Source organism: Pristis pectinata, chromosome 8 (genome assembly GCF_009764475.1).
Source record: "Pristis pectinata isolate sPriPec2 chromosome 8, sPriPec2.1.pri, whole genome shotgun sequence".
NCBI classification, from domain to species: domain Eukaryota; kingdom Metazoa; phylum Chordata; class Chondrichthyes; order Rhinopristiformes; family Pristidae; genus Pristis; species Pristis pectinata.
The window spans coordinates 100,464,572-100,480,918 of NC_067412.1; the positions used below are offsets into that span (position 1 = coordinate 100,464,572).

The window sequence follows — 16,347 nt, forward strand, 5'->3', positions numbered from 1 at the left end:
GCGGGATGTCAAAAGAGCATTTGGTTTAAATTCGCTTTCTCCTTAATAATCTACTTAAAAACACACACACACTCACACACACACTCTCACACACACATAGACACTCTCACACACACACACACACACTCACACACACACTCTCACACACACACACACTCACACACTCTCTCTCTCTCTCACACACACACACACACACACACACACACACACACACACACACACACACACACGGGGTTTTCGGGATCTGTAATGGATTAGAGGAATAGGAGGCCATTCAACCCATTAAACCTGTTCCACTGTCAATGAAATCATAGCCGATCTGTTTCTAAATTCTTCTGCCTTTCTTGGTTCCCTTCGTACCTTGGATTTCTGGACTAGTAAAAATCTTAGATTTGAAAATAATTGATGCAATTTATGAAGAAATGTTTCTAAAATTTACTTGTGAGAGAGCTGCCTCTGATCATGATATGTCCTCATCTCCACTGGCAGAAATTTAAAAGTCCATAAAGCTCCATCAGATCACCCTTTCACCCTTCATATTTCTGTCACACTCTCTCCCGGCTATTTTGCAGTCCAGTTGAATTCTGATGAGGCCGGTATTTAATTGGTCCTGCATGCAAGAAGCAAAGACAAAGAAATACACACTCTGGTAACCCCAGATTGAGATTCATTAATTTTGATGGAAGGCTATCGAGGTGAAATGCTAATCCCGTTTCTCTCTATACAGATGCTGTCTGACCTGCTCAGCATTTTCAACATTTTCTGATTCATTTCTGATTTCCAGCACCTGTGGTATTTTGCTTTTGGCTTGGTTATTGCTAAATAAATGCATGTTGTGGTGATTTTGGACATTCTGTTTATTGTCAGCCTGGGATTTGGGGTTGTTGTGTAATTAATGGGAACAGGGCTGCTGGTGTGAAAAGCAAAGGCAGGAATCTTTCCTGAAAAATCAGGAAGATTGGGATGTGCAAATAATGCAGGAAAACGCAGAGGAGAGAACAAAAGTGAAAGTCTCTGACAGAATGTTATTGATGGAGATGCTGGTGGAATATGAGAGAGTGATAACAGGGCAAGAAAGAGGCTGGCCCAGTGAAAGAGTAAATGCAGTTGTTACCTAAAATCTGTGTTGAGTCTGGAAGGCTGCGACATGTCCAGTTGGAAAATGAGGTGTTGTTCTCTGGAGTTATATTGTGTTTCATTGGAGGTCAGTGGCAGATGTGAGAGATGGAGATTTAGAGTAACAGATGAGCTGAAGTCTGGGGTCATTGTGAGCAGGGGTGCTCCACAAAGTGGCCACCCAATCTACGGTTGGGTCCTCCAAAGCAGAGGAGGCCACATTGTGATCAGTGAATGCAGTGCACTCGTAATTCACTGCTTCAGGTGGGGAGCGTATGTGGCACTCTGGATGTGAGGAGGGAGGAGGTAAAACAGCAGGCATTGGGTCTCCTGTGCTGCGTGGGAAGGTGATGAGGGAAGGGGAAGCTGCACTGGTGGCGATGGATGAGTGAACCATTGCCTCAGAGGGAACGGGCCCTGTGGAATACTGAAAGGGATAAGGAAAGGAGGATGTGTCTGGTGGTGCGATCAAAGATGTTGCAGAAGATGGAGGGTGATGCCTTGAATGTTGGGGTTGGTGGATTGGAAGGTGAGGACGAGGAGAGTCCAAGTCTAGTCCTGGGTGGGAGAGAGAGTAGAGATGCTGAAAATGAGACAGATATTGTTGGTTTCTGCTGAGAATGGTGGGGGAGAACCTTTGGTTGGGATAGAGGAAGGTGCATTGGAGGCCCTATTGGCAGGGTCACAGGAGTGTTGGTTATTGAACTTGTGGCCGTAATCGGGGGTACTGTTGCTTGGTTACGGGATTGGTTGTGGTGGTTCCGGAGATTATGATGGTTGTGATTGTGCTGGTTATGGGAGCCGGATTTTGGTTGGGTAAGTTCTAGAAGTTGTTTGTGCCAATAGATGTGCTGGAGTTGTAGAGTCATAAGGCAAGGAAGCAGGTCCTTCAGCTCACCGAGTCCGTGCTGACACCGATCCCATGATATTACCATCAGCTTCTACCACTCACCTAGTCACTAGGGACAATTTACAGCGGCTAATTAACCTGCCAACTTCTTGGGCTGGGATGTGGGAGGAAACCGGAGCACCCGGGGGAAACCCACACAGTCACAGGGAGAACGTGCAAACTTCACACCGACAGCGCCGGAGGACAGGATTCAACCCGGGTGTCTGGGGTTGTGAGACACAGTTCCACTAGCTGTGCCTTGTGCTGTTTGCCATTCGGATGAAAGGGTTGTCAGTTTCCAGCAGCTATTAGCTTTAGGGCAATGCGCAGTGTTGGTTGTAGTTATAAAACTGCTGGTTTTGGGATGAATGAAACTGTTGTTACCACATTGTAGGGAGCACGGTAAACCAAGCAGTTCACCTTTATATTAGAACTGGAGTGTGTAACATGCCTTGATCCAAGGCACACAGCTGACTCCACCTCACCATGATTCTCCGCTGTTTAGATCAACACATTTGTGCTTCAGGCAGACTTTCAGAAGCCATGAACCTACTATGTGGGATTGTTATGTAGGGCTCTGGTTTTGGGCAGTTTGTAGTTGTTTAGGGAGATGGAGATAGAAGAATATATTACAGATATTAGGGAGATGCCAGGTCTTTGTGTGGACAACTAACACTGGCAAAGACCTATTAATGTTCTTGAAAAATTCATCATTAACATGACTGAAGATTGGTTGACATGGTTTAAATGGTTCATCGCCCTTTCACACTGCTCTGTCTGACAGACTCCTAGCCCAGCTACATGACATGGAGACTGCCTTTGATGGATTTTGGGAAAAGCATCTGCTTAAGCTTGAACAATGCCTGCAGCTCTGGAGATTTGAACAAGCTTTCCAAGAGGTAATCACCTGGTCCCTTCAATCTTTGAATGATATAATCAAGATATGAATTCCCCCAAAGCACCCATCATCTTTAAGTCAGAAGTTTGATGAATCTAACCACTCACTGGGGACCCCAGCACAAAATCTGGTGCAGTACAGAGGGTGTGCTGCATTACCAGAGGAGCTGCCTTTCAGACAAGGCATTGAGTCAAGTCTATGTCTTCCCTCTCAGGTGTGAGAGAGAGAGATTCCAGGACATTGTTTTACAGCAGAGCTAGGGAGTTTTCCCCAGCCTCCTGGGTAGATTTATCCCTCAACCAAGCCCTTTAAAAAATCTGATGAATCAGCCATTATTTTGTTGCCTTTTGCGGATCTGGTGCAACATCACACCAGTGATTATTTGTTGAAAACCAAACTATTTCATTGAGCGGGAAGCACTGAAGCTGTGAAAGGTGCTACAGAAATGCAAATTCTTTTATTTCTTTCCAGTTATATCAGGAACTCAGGGATTTCTGACACTCTTGGTCAGGAATTCCGCTTCAGGCCGGTGGGGAGAGGTGGGATAAAGCTGGATTTGTCAGGCATTGATTTTTCTTGGTAGTTTCAAGTGAGTCTTGCGCAGATAAAGTGCTGCTCACAAACCTAGGGCTGTAATGGAGAAAGATCCAGCGGAGCAGCTGGTGGGAATGGGTGGGGGGGGGGGGGGAGTTTGGTCTGGGAGAGGTGGGGTGGACAAGCTAGTTCCCTCATTCGTTGGTATTGGTATTGGTTTATTATTGTCACTTGTACCGAGGTACAGTGAAAAACTTGTCTTGCATACTGTTCATACAGATCAATTCATTACACAGTGCACTGAGGTAGTACAAGGGAAAACAATACAGAATGCAGAGTAAAGTGTTACAGTTACAGAGAAAGTGCAGTGCAGGCAGACAATGAGGTGCAAGGCCATAACAAGGTAGATCGCAAGGTCAAGAGTGCATCTTATCGTTCTAGGGAACCATTCAATAGTCTTATAACAGTGGGATAGAAGCTGTCCTTGAATCAGTTTTCAAAGCAGAGCTGGGGAGAGGAGTGAGGTGTGAGACAAAAGACCAGATGCAGACAGGTCTGGTGAGGCCACACATGGAGTGTTATGTTTGGTTTTGGTCACCCTGCTGTAGGAAAGATGTTATTAAACTGGAAAGAGTGCAGAAAAGATTTACAAGGATGTTGCCAGGACTTGAGGGACTGAGTTATAGGGAGAGGGTGGACAGGCTGGGACTTCATTGCTTGGAGTGTAAGAAACTGGAGGTGACATTATAGAGGTGTATGAAATCGTGAGGAGTATAGATAGGGTGAATGCACTCAGTCTTTTTCCCAGGGTTGGGGTATCAAGAACTAGAGGGCATAGGTTTAAGGTGAGAGGGGAAAGCTTTAAGAGGAACTTGAGCGGCAACTTTTTTACACCAATGTTGGGATCTATGTGGAATGAACTGCCAGAGGAAGTGGTTGAGGTGGGTACAACAACAACATTTAAAAGACAACTGGACAGGTACCTGAATAGGAAAGGTTTGGAAGGCTATGGGCCAAATGCCGGCAAATGGGACTAGCTTGGATGGGCATCTTGGTTGGCATAGACCAGTTGGGCCAAAGGGCCTGTTTCTATGCTCTATGACTCTATGAATCTAAATAAATAAGTTTATAGAAAAATTGATAATATCATCAAATAAAGATAAGGACAGATTGTATGAGTTGGAATAAGTGATGTTCCCAACTTATTTGTGAGTTTTAATAAATGGGAATGAATTAAGACCTTACAGCTCAGCCATATTATTTCACCTGTGGCCCTGACAACTCTACAGAAGCCGGGAGGTGGGCTCTTGATACAGAACATGTCTTGTGGAGAGAGTGCACAAGTAGTAATTGTGACATTAGCTTCCTGTAAAATACCCAGTAGGCTGCTTTACTTTTGTACCTCCTGCAACATTTCCCTGTCCACATTTCATTCTTTTCCAGAGTAGGTTTCCTTTAATTTCTCTGGAGATTTTACCCTCCTGTTGGAGGGTCACATCTCAGGGGAAGGGGTAGATGGTGAGCATTGTGCTCTGAGGCAGAATGGGTCAGCTGGTATTTTCCTGACTGCTCTTTTTGTAATCCTCCTCATATTGCTGTAAAGTGTCCTGTCTTTAAATCAACACTGATGGTAGCTTCATCTGACACTTGTGGGGGAATGTTTGAGGTCAAGTAGAAATGGAGAAGAATTCTTGAGTTCTCTTTGGAATGGTTTCCCCAGTCACACGTTTTGTGAATATATTCAATTTAATTTGGTTCTGCAGCTAAAGATGGCCCTGGATTATTTGTCATCTGAGGAGGGAGACATCCCTGAGACAGGGACCAGTGTTGCTCAGTCGGAACAAGCTCTTCGTGAATTAACTAACTTGGATGAGCGATCTCAGGTAACGTATACAAGCTTCTATTGAATAGAATCACACTGACATTCAGCAGCAATTAATTTGCAGAGGTTGATGAGGGCAGGCAAGTGGGACAAATCGATTAGCTTTCAAAGAGCTGATAACATAGAGGCTAAATCCAGTGCTGTACATTCAGTGGAATCAAAGACCCGAGGTATCCTGAACCACACTCAAATTGAATCATGTGTCCTTCACAGGAATTAATTGGAAATGCCCAGGCTCTGGTCTTGCAGGGTGATCGGTTGATATCTGACCACCACTACGCAGAGGATTTAATCTGTGAGAAGTGCAGTGAACTCCGCCACCACTGTAAGGACTTGGTTGATAACATGAGAAACAAATGCATCACGCTGAACAAATCATTGGAATTACACATCAAGCTGCAGCAGGTAAGCTAACACTGAGCTTCGCTTTGGTTACAGCTTCTCAAAATTTACTAGCACCAAGATTAGAATACCTTGACTGTGCAGATTTTGTCAGATGCTGTACAATACTTTCCCTGCAGTGCTTGGAGTCGAACCAAAATACTGGAAATACTAAGCATCTGTGGAAAGAGAAACGACATGAACGTTTCAGCAGGGTGACCTTCCATCAGCACCACTATTGCTTGAGTCAGTCAGTTCACCCTCTCACTGACCTTCCTGTTTGTTCACTCTGCCCCTCCCTCCTTCTCTGTGACTTAAAACTTGTATTGTTAACTTCTTCCAAGTCTGATAAAAGGTCATTCGCCTGATACGTTGACTCTGTTTCTCCCTCCACAGATGCCGCCTGACCTGCTGAGTAATTCATGCATTTTCTGTTTTTCTTTAAGATTTCAAGCAAATGTGCGCTTTTGCTTTTTGCTTAGCGTTTGAGGAACAGATTGCAAGGAAATCGCTAAGTGAATGGGAAATTGTTCTAGAACATGCCACCTCCAATTCCACATTAGACAGAAGGTCATGTTCACAGGGGTGGAAGTAAGTCGCTGTAGGTTGGTACAATGCGCTGGTGAGAAATTGAGGTAGTACAAGGGAAAAGCAATGATAGAATGCAGAATAAAGTGTTACAGTTACAGAGAAAGTGCAGTGCAGGTAGACGATAAGGTGCAAGGCCATAATGAGGTAGATTGTGAGGTCAAGAGTCCATCTCATCATACAAGGGAACTGTTCAATAGTCTTATAGCAGTGGGATAGAAGCTGTCCTCGAGCCTGGTGGTGCGTGCTTTCAGGCTTTTGCATCTTCTGCCCAATGGAATGGGAGAGAAGAGAGAATGTTCAGGGTGGGTGGGGCCTTTGATTATCCTGGCTGCTTTACCAAGTCAGCGAGAAGTGTCGACAGAGTCCATGGAGGGGAGGCTGGTTTCCATGATGTGCTGAGCTGTGTCCACAAGGACCACACTGGTAAGGAATCCTGGGCATTTTCACCCCTGCATGATCACCAAAGCAATGTCTGTGATAACTTACTTTGAAAAATATTTTACCAGTTTTTGTCATGAACTGGCATTGCCAAAGTTTACAGTAAAATCATTGGTAAGTTTTTGAGTTGTAAAACATAGGAGATCCATGCTCCCTTGAAATTCACTGGGCTAGCTGGGTAATGTATGGGACTACTGCATAACATCCAAAAAAAGTGAAGTAAAGATGTGTTGGAATATTATTTTTTTTTAATAACATCCAATAATCTGGAAAATCTGCCAGTGTAACCACCAAAGTTCCAAGGGTGTTGGATTGTCAGAGTTTTACTGTAAATCCTGGGCAGGTATGAGGTGTTGCATTTTCGTACGTTAAGCAGGGCAGGACTTGCACAGTAAATGGCGAGGGCCTGGGGAATGTTGTAGAACAGAGAGAACTAGGGGTATAAGTAAATAGCTCCCTGAAGGTGGTGACATAAGTAGACAGACTGGTGAAGAAGGTGTATAGTACACTGGCCTTCATCGGTCAGGGCACTGAGTACAAAAGTTGGGATGTCATGTTGCGGCTGTACAAGATGATGGTGAGACCGCACTTGGAGTACTGACGGTGTGTAGATCTGGTCGCCCAGCTACAGGACGGACATCATTAAGTTGGAAAGGGTGCAGGAAAGACTCATGAGAATGTTACTGGGACTGGAGGGCTTGAGTTATTAGAAGAGGCTGGACAGGCTGGGACTCTTTTCCTTGGAGCATAGGAGGCTGAGGCGTGACATTATAGAAGTATATAAAATCAGGAGGGGCGTAGATAAGGTGGATGGTCACAGCCTTTTTCCCAGAGGAGCGGAGTCCAAAACTAGAGTACATGGAGTTGTGAGAGGGGAAGATTTAAAGGGGACCTGAGGAGCAAGTTTTTCACACAGAGGGTGATGTGTATATGGAACGAGCTGCCAGAGGAAGTGGTAGAGGTGGGTACGATTATAACGTTTGAAAGGCATTTAGACAGGTACGTGGATAGGAAAGATTTAGAGGGATATGGATCAAATGTAGGCAAATTGGACTAGCTTGGATAGATATCTTGGTTGGCATGGATGAGTTGGGCCGAAGGGCCTGTTTCTGTGCTGTGTGACTCTGTGATGTTGTGCCACTGAGCACTATGTCCATTTCTGATCACAGCCCCAGCAGAAAGATAGAAATCGCGGTAAGGATTTGGTGGAATGGTCCTGCAGTGATACAGAGGAGTCTCCCTCGAGCAGATTTGAGAGCAGGTTTGATACGTTTACAGAGGCATGGTTATCAAGGAAAGCAAACTGTGTCAGAAGGCTTTGGGGGCACAAGCATAAATTGACTGATTACAAATCGCCGCCCCCCCCTCCCCCCCCCCACCAATTCTCACTCAGTACTCCTCACTGTTCGATGAAGGGAAAATTGGGCAGAATGTAAGACTAGGCACTGATTTGCTCACGGCCATTTCATGTTATCATCCAGACAGCTGGCTGAACAGAATGTGCATGAGTCCATCCAATGTCCTGCTTCTCCTGAGCAGCTGGGTGCATTCCAACAGTGGGAGGAAGGAATGAATGAGTGTGAAGGTGCAGTAATTTGTGCTGCTTCCCACAGGTTCTGCAGTGGTGTGACGAAGGCGCTTATCTCCTTGCCTCTCAGCCCATGGACAAGTGTCAGTCACAGCAAGGAGCAAAGCAAGCTCTGCAAGAAATTGACAAGTTTCTAGAAAACTCTAGAAATTACCTGCAGTGTGACACTGAAGAATTGTTCAATGAGTTTGGAGACATTCTTACAACACCCATTAAGGTATTTAACACTCACCATCAGTACTGTGTTCTAGCAATATCGAACAGGAGTAAATGGGCCAATTCATGGTGGGACTGTTCCTAATCTTTTCCACCTACAGTTCCCTCTTTCTCAGCAACACCCCTATAAACCCTGACCCTAGTTATTCCACTACGAATGTCTGTCCTCCTCCTCTTCCTCTCCCTCTCCAACCTCTCGCTCTCCCCCTCTCCCTCTCCCCCACCTCTCTCCTTCTCTCTCTCATAATTGGCTGCAAACACTTTAGATAGAGCCTTACGTCCTGAGAAGAAGAACTGTGGAATTGCAGTGTGCCATGGCCATTCAGCCTGACTGGTCCAAGCTGGTACAAATGCTGACCCTGAACCCCTCCCACAACTGTATCATTGGACCCCACTTCCTCCCTGATGTTCATCCAGCTTCCCCTGCAATGGATCTCAGCAATTCCCTCGACCTGCAGAACTGAGGTCCTGTCACTCTCAGGGGTAGGATGTTTCTCCAAAATTCCCAGCTCTGTTTATTAGTGACCGTCTTCTAGTTCTGGTCTCTGGCTTCCGTCCTCCTAAAAGTGGAAACAATTTTCTGATAAAGGTTCAGTGTTCTGAAACCGTGAGAGTTTCTCTCTTCATGGATGCTCTCTGACCTGAGTATTTCCTGCACTTTCTGCTTTTATTTCTTTGCATCTGAAATATTGAAAGTTGAGTTATGGCAGCTGAAGGGAATGAATCATCAGTTGCACTACTCACGTCAGCTCACACTGACAGACGTTCTGTGGCTGTTCTAATACTGTAGCCTGTAATTTTGGAATATCACACACACACAGAATCATTTCCTCTTAACCTGCCACTTCTGGGTTTGTTGAATTACAGCAAGTACAGACTGTTGCAATTTTGGTCACACTGACCACAGCTACAGAGCATGAGTGAACTCTAAGCACTAGGGTGTGCTTGGGCTCTGACAGTTCAGATACCAAACACCTCCAGAAAACGTGTGATGAGAGTGTTGACCACTGACTGTGGTGACCAGTGATGGTTGTGGGGGCAGATACGTTAGGGACATTTAAGAGACTCTTAGATAGACACATGAATGATAGAGAAATGGGAGGCTGTGTTGGAGGGAAGGGTCAGATAGATCTTAGAGCAGGATAAAATGTCGGCACAACATTGTGGGCTTGAAGGGGCTGTACTGTGCTGTAATGTGTTTAAAAAACAACTGTGACCACAGAACAGTACAACACAGGAACAGGCTGTATGGGTCACGGTCTGTGCTGAGCACGATGCCATATTTCACTAATCCCTTCTGCCTGCACATGGTCCATATCCATCCATTCCCTGCATGTTCATCCGTCGATCTAACAGCTTCTTAAACACCACCATTGTATCTGCTTTCACCACTATCCCTGGCAGCCTGCTCCAGGCACCCACCACTCTCTTGCCCCACACAGCTCCTTCATTTGCTTCCTACTTACACTGGCCCCAGACGTGTTTTATGATTCATCACTATCCACTCTCAGTCAGCACCACCATCACTTCTGCTATTTGGTCTCCATCCTATCACTGAAATTCCTTTTTGTTCTCTACATCCCTCCCTGCTTCTCTGAACATGAAACTTGTTATATTATTAACTTTTTCCAAGGTCGTTGACATGAAATGTTACCTCTGTTTCTCCCCCCACAGATACTGCCTGACCTGCTGAGTGTTTCCAGCATTTTCTGTTTTATTTCAGATTTGGTAAATTTGTTTATTATTGTCAATGAAAAACTTTGTTCTGCATGCCATCCACACAGATCATTTCATCACATCAGTGCATTGAGGTAGTACAAGGGAAAACGATAACAGAATGCAGAATAAAGTGTTACAGTTACAGAGAAAGTGCGGTGCAGGCAGACAATAAGGTGCAAGGCCATAACGAGGTAGATTGTGAGATCAAGAGTTCCGCATCTGCAGTATTTTGCCTTTGGGTTCATTGATACGTTCCTCCGGGGAAAGGACTGACAGTTCTAACCTATAGGCAACTCCAAACCCTACACCAGTTTAGTTGTCCTTTATCTGAAGAGACTGAGAGGCAACTTCCAGTTCTACAAGATGGGATGGGTTGGTGATTGTCACTGACGCCCAGGCCCTGAGTGACAATATTTATTCTTGTCAAGTTGCCTCAGGCGGATTGGAGTGTTTGTCAGTTTCATGTCTCACCGGGTGTCTCTCAACTGCAGCAGAGCATTGGGCCGGTGTGGTGTGTGTGCAACGCACCTGTACTGTGCTGAAAGTTATCATCTGAACCTTTCGTGATTATCTTAACCGTGGCAGTCCATTTGTCCATTCCAGATATTCCAATGTTTTTGAGAACTAGTTGGATCTACACATTAATTGTCACCAGAAGGGAGGAATTTGCACCATTCAGTTTTATTCTTAAATGTTCTTCCTGATTCTTCTAATTGCTCTTCCTAGAGATTGTCAGATTTGATACGTTTTCTACCTTTCCACTTATGTCCCTTTATCTCTCTCTCTGTTAATCGCCTCTCCCTCTCTTTATTTCCCTTCCTGTTCTGAATTTGCCTATAATTCACGGTAGTGTAGTGGTTAGCGTAACGCTATTACAGTGTCAATTCCGAGTTCAATTCCGGCCGCTGTCTCTAAGGAGTTTGTACGTTCTCCCCGTGACTGCGTGGGTTTCCTCCGGGTGCTCCAGTTTCCTCCCACATTCCAAAGACGTACAGGTTAGGAAGTTGTGGGCGTGCTATGTTGGCGCCGGAAGCGTGGCAACACGAGCGGGCTGCCCCCAAAACACTCTATGCAAAAGATGCATTTCACTGTGTGTTTTAATGTACATGTGACTAATAAAAAAATCTAATAAAAAGCCCCGGATCCCCGGTGGCCTCAGTTGCACAGGGATAGAGAGATATCTTTATAATAAGAAATTTCTTATCTTTATAATAAGAAAAATAGGGGGCTATGTGGGAGGGAAGGGTTAGACAGATCTTAGAGCAGGATAAAATGTTGGCACAACATTGTGGACCGAAGGGCCTGTACTGTGCTGTAGTGTTCTATGTTCTATCTTTATCTTTATTGGTCACATGCACATCGAAGCACACAATGAAATGCACCTTTTTTTGTGTGGAGTGTTCTGGGGGCAGCCCGCAAGTGTCGCCACGCTTCCGGCGCCAACATAGCATGCCCACAACTTCCTCACCCGTATGTCTTTGGAATGTGGGAGGAAACCGGAGCACCCGGAGGAAACCCACGCAGACACGGAGAACGTACAACTCCTTACAGACAGCGGAGGGAATTGAACCCGGGTTGCTGGCTCTGTAATAGCGTTATGCTAACTGCTACACTACTGTGCCTGCCCTCCAGCAAGTTATAAACCAAGTATTGTCAATTTGAAGGACATGGTGACAGTCTAATGGCAAATTTGACAACCCATTGATATAATTTAACTCATTAATTCCTTGTATCATCCTAGTGAATCTTTTTTTTTGATTGTACTTCTAGTGATTCTCTAAGAAATTCAGGATCAGAAGGTCAAGGATATCAGCGCTTCATGCTGTCTGCTGTTATTTCACAGGCCCAGATTCAGGTGGTTCATGAGAAGCTTGACAACGTGTACACAATGTTTGAGCAGCGCCAGTCATCCCTCAAGAAACTGGCAGTCAGACACATCCGACCAGTGCAGCCTGTGGCTCCCCGTCCTGATGTGGTGAAAAGCCCTTTGTTTTCACCAAAGCAAGGTACTGGCATGGTTGGGTGAAATGTGGTTGGGTGGCACTGTGGCAAAAGGGTGTCATCCGTACTGAAGGATGGGGCAGAAGCATTCACCTGTGCCTTCCATCAGTAACAAAGTACTGATGTAGTTTGTTCCATCAAGATGGAACGAAAGATTTGCATTTCTATAGCATCCTTCACCACCTCAGGATGGCCTAAATACTTCAGAGTCACAGACTTTTGGAGTTATACAGCAATGAAACTGACTCTTCAGCCCAAATGGTCCAAGTTGCCGACCTGAGCGAGTCCCATTTGCCTGCATTTGGCCCATATTCTTCTAAACCTTTCCTATCCATGTACCTGTCCAAGTGTCTTTTAAAAGTTGAGCTTGTAAGTTAATGAAGTTCCTTTTGATGGATTCCTTTTTATTAAGGACAGCAGGTTGGTACCAATGACATAGGTAGAAAGAGGGATAAGATCATGTGCAGTGAAAATAGGAAGTTAGGAGACAACCTAAGAAACAGGACCTCGATGGTAGTAATCTCTGGATTACTCCCAGTGCCATGTGTGAGTGGGGGTAGAAATGGAAAGATACCTCAGGCGAATGTGTGGCTGAGAAGCTTGTGCAGGGGGCAGGGATTCAAGTTCTTGGATCATTGAGATCTCTTCTGGGGTAGGGGTGACCGGTACAAGAGAGACCTGAACTGGAGGGGACCAATATCCTGCCTGGGAGATTTCTGAGTGCTACTCTGTGCAAACTAGAGTGGCAATTGGGTGGGGCCCTGAGCAGTAGAGAGGCTAATAAGAAATCAGTGGATAATACTGCAAATTTAGTTGTCAGGATAGACAGGAGCACAGTAAAGGGAGAGGAAAGATCATTGGTTTAAACTGCATTTATTTCAAGGGCAGGACTGGCAGCTCAACATTCCAGGATACAGATGCTACAGGCGTGACAAAGATACAGGTTAGAGAGGAGGGGAGTTCCTTCTTGATGAAAGAGGATATAACAACAGTCCTTGGAGAGGATACTCTTGGGGGATCATCCAGAGAGGCCTTATGGTAAGCACTTAGAAACAAGAAAGGGGGTGGTCACTCTGATGGGATTGTATTATAGGCCCCCCAATAGTCAGCGGGAATTGGAGGAGCAGGTACGTAGAGAGTTTGCAGCCAGTTGTAAACATAATAGGGTAGTATTAGGGGGAGGTTTTAACCTCCCAAATATTGACTGGGCCAACCATAGTGTAAAAGGCTTGGACAGAGTGGAATTTGTGAAAGGTGTCCAAGAAAATTTCCTTTATCAATGTATAGAGGGACCTACTGGAGAGGGTGCAACACTGGACCTCGTCCTGGGGAATGAAGCAGGGCAAGTGGCAGGAGTGTCCGTCAGCGACCATGGTTCTATTGGTTTTTAAATTGTTATGGGGAAGGATACAACCAGTTCATGGATTAAGGTCCCGAACTGGGGCAGAGCAAATTCTGGAGCCATTAGGCGGGATCTTGCAGAGGTTGATTGGGCGAGATTGTTTGCAGGGAAAGGACCGTCTGCCAAGTGAGAGGTGTTTAAAAGTGTGATGCCAGGAGTTCAGGGCCTGCATGTTCCTGTTAGGGTGAAGGCCAAGGCTGGTGGGTTTCGGGAACCCTGGTTGATGAGAGAGATTGGGATTCTGGTTAAGAAAAAGATGGAAGCATAGGCAAATGGGAACTAGTGAACCTCTTGATGACTACAAGAAATGTAGGAGTGTACTTAAGAGAGAAGTTAGGAGGGCAAAAAGAAGATACAAGAAGGATCTGGCAGGCAAGGTGAGGCAAAATCCCAAGAAGGTCAATAGGTATATTAAAAGTAAAAGAGTGGCAAGGGAGAGAATAGGTCCCTTTAAAAATCAGCATGGCCGTCTGTGTGTTGAACCAAAGGAAATGGGAGAGAATTTTAATGAATATTTCTCTTCAGTTTTTACTATGGAGAAAATGATGAGGCTAAGGAAATGGGGGAAATGAGTGGTGATGCTTTGGACCATACATGAATTAGCAGGGAAGAGGTATTGAGGGCCTTAAAGTGCACGAAGGTGGATAAGTCCCCAGATGCACCTGGTGCATTTTCGGATCCTGTGGGAAGCTGGAGAAGAAACTCTGGAGGCCTTTGCAGAGATTTTTGCTTCATCTCTGGTGACAGGTGAGGGTCCGGAGGACTGGAGAGTGGCTAATGTGGTGCCATTGTTTAAAAAGGATGGCAAAAACAAGCCAGGAAACTACAGGCCAGTGAGTCTGCCAGTGGTGGTGGGTAAATCGCTGGAGGAGATTCTGAGGGACAGGATCTACTAACGTCTGGAGAGATAGAAGAGATTCTGCAGATGCTGGGATCTGGAGCAACACACACACAGTGCCAGAAGAACTCAGCAGGTCAAGCAGCATTTATGGAGGGGAATAAACAGTCAACGTTTCCAGTCGAGAGCCTTCATCAGGACTGGTTGGAGGAACAACAATCAGACACAGGTTGGAGGAACAACACCTCATATTCTGCATTGGGAGTCTCCAACCTGACAGCCTCAAAATCGATTTCTCTGACTTCTGGTGACCCCTCCCCTCTTCTTTCCCCCCACCTTTTGTTTTCATCCCCCCTACCCCCCTCCACCCCCATCTTCCCTCATTCCTGTGGCCCCCTCACCCCTCTTTTCCCTTCCCCCACCCTCATGACCTACCCATATATTCCCCACCCCTTTATTCCATGGTCCACTGCCCTCTCCTACCAGATCCCCTCTTCTTCAGCCCTTTGCCCCTTCTACCCATCACCTATGATAGCTTATTACATCTCCCCTCCCCCACCCACCTACCTTCCCCTCACCTGAACTCACCCATCCCCTGCCTGCGTGTGCTCCTCCCCCTCCCCCAACCTTCTTATTCTGGCCTCTGCCCTCTTCCTTTCCAGTCCTGATGAAGGGTCTCGACCCGAAACGTCAACTGTTTATCTCCCTCCATAGATGCTGCCCGACCTGCTGAGTTCCTCCAGCACTATTTGACAAGGTCCCTCATGGCAGGCTAGTCTATAAGGTTAGATCACATGGGATCCAGGGGGAGATAGCGGATTGGATTCATAATTGTCTCAGTGGTAGGAAGCAGAGGGTGATGGTTGAGGGTTGTTTCTCGGACTGGAGGCCTGTGTCTAGTGGTGGGCCACAGGGGTCGGTGCTGGGACCTTTGTTGTTTGTAATTCATGTAAACAATTTGGATGTGAAAGTACAAGGCATGGTTAGTAAGGTTGCAGCTGATACTAAAGTAGATGGTGTTGTAGATAGTGTAGAAGGTTATGAAAAATTACAGGGGGATCTTGATCAGCTGGGTATGTGAGTTGAGGATTGGCAAATGGCTTCTAATCCAGATAAATGTGAGATATTATATTTTGGGATGAAAAACACGATGATGCTGGAGGAACTCAGCAGGCCAGGCAGCATCCATGGAGAAAAGCAGGAGGTCAACGTTTCGGGTCAGGACCCTTCTTCAGGACTGAAGATAGGAAAAGGGGAAGCCCGATATATAGGAGGGAAAAGTGGACAAAAGAGGGGAGGCAGGGTGGGCACAGTGTGGTGATAGGTAGATACAGGTAAGAGTTAGTGATAGGCACGTGCGGGGAGGAGGAGAGAGCAGATACACCGGGGATGGGTCAAAGGGAAGGAGAGAAAGGAAAAAAAATGTAGAAAAAAAGAGGCTAGGAAAGGGAAGAAGGGAAGAAGCACGGTGGGGGCTGTGGGGAAGGGGGGTGGGGATTACTTAAAGTGGGAGAATTCAATGTTCATGCCGTTAGGCTGCAAGGTTCCAAGACGGAAAATGAGGTGCTGTTCCTCCAGTTTGCGCTTGGAATTCTCCTGGCAGTGGAGGAGGCCGAGGACTTTTGGGAGATCAAACCAGGGTAGGACTAGTACAGTGAATGGTAGGGCCCTGGGGAGTGTTATGGAACGGAGAGACCTGGAAGTGTAAGTGGATAGTTTGCTGAAAGCAGCGTCACGGATAAACAGGGTGGTGAAGAAGACGTTTGGTATGCAGGCCTTCATCAGTCAGGGCCTGAGTATAGGAGTTGGGAAGTTATGATGCAGTTAAGTAAGACATTGGTGAGACCACACTTC

At 45.9% G+C, this 16,347-nt stretch overlaps 1 protein-coding gene across 3 annotated transcripts in view; it reads left to right on the forward strand.

Annotated features, from left to right (window-relative positions):
* mcf2a (MCF.2 cell line derived transforming sequence a) overlaps positions 1-16,347 on the forward strand; it is a 99,688-nt gene that overhangs the window by 46,670 nt on the left and 36,671 nt on the right. For all 3 annotated transcript variants that reach the window (XM_052021009.1, XM_052021010.1, XM_052021011.1), the window contains 5 exons: positions 2,790-2,904; positions 5,201-5,320; positions 5,533-5,724; positions 8,343-8,534; positions 12,096-12,258. In XM_052021009.1, the coding sequence (XP_051876969.1) occupies positions 2,790-2,904; positions 5,201-5,320; positions 5,533-5,724; positions 8,343-8,534; positions 12,096-12,258 (782 nt within the window). The remainder of the gene's footprint in view (positions 1-2,789; positions 2,905-5,200; positions 5,321-5,532; positions 5,725-8,342; positions 8,535-12,095; positions 12,259-16,347) is intronic.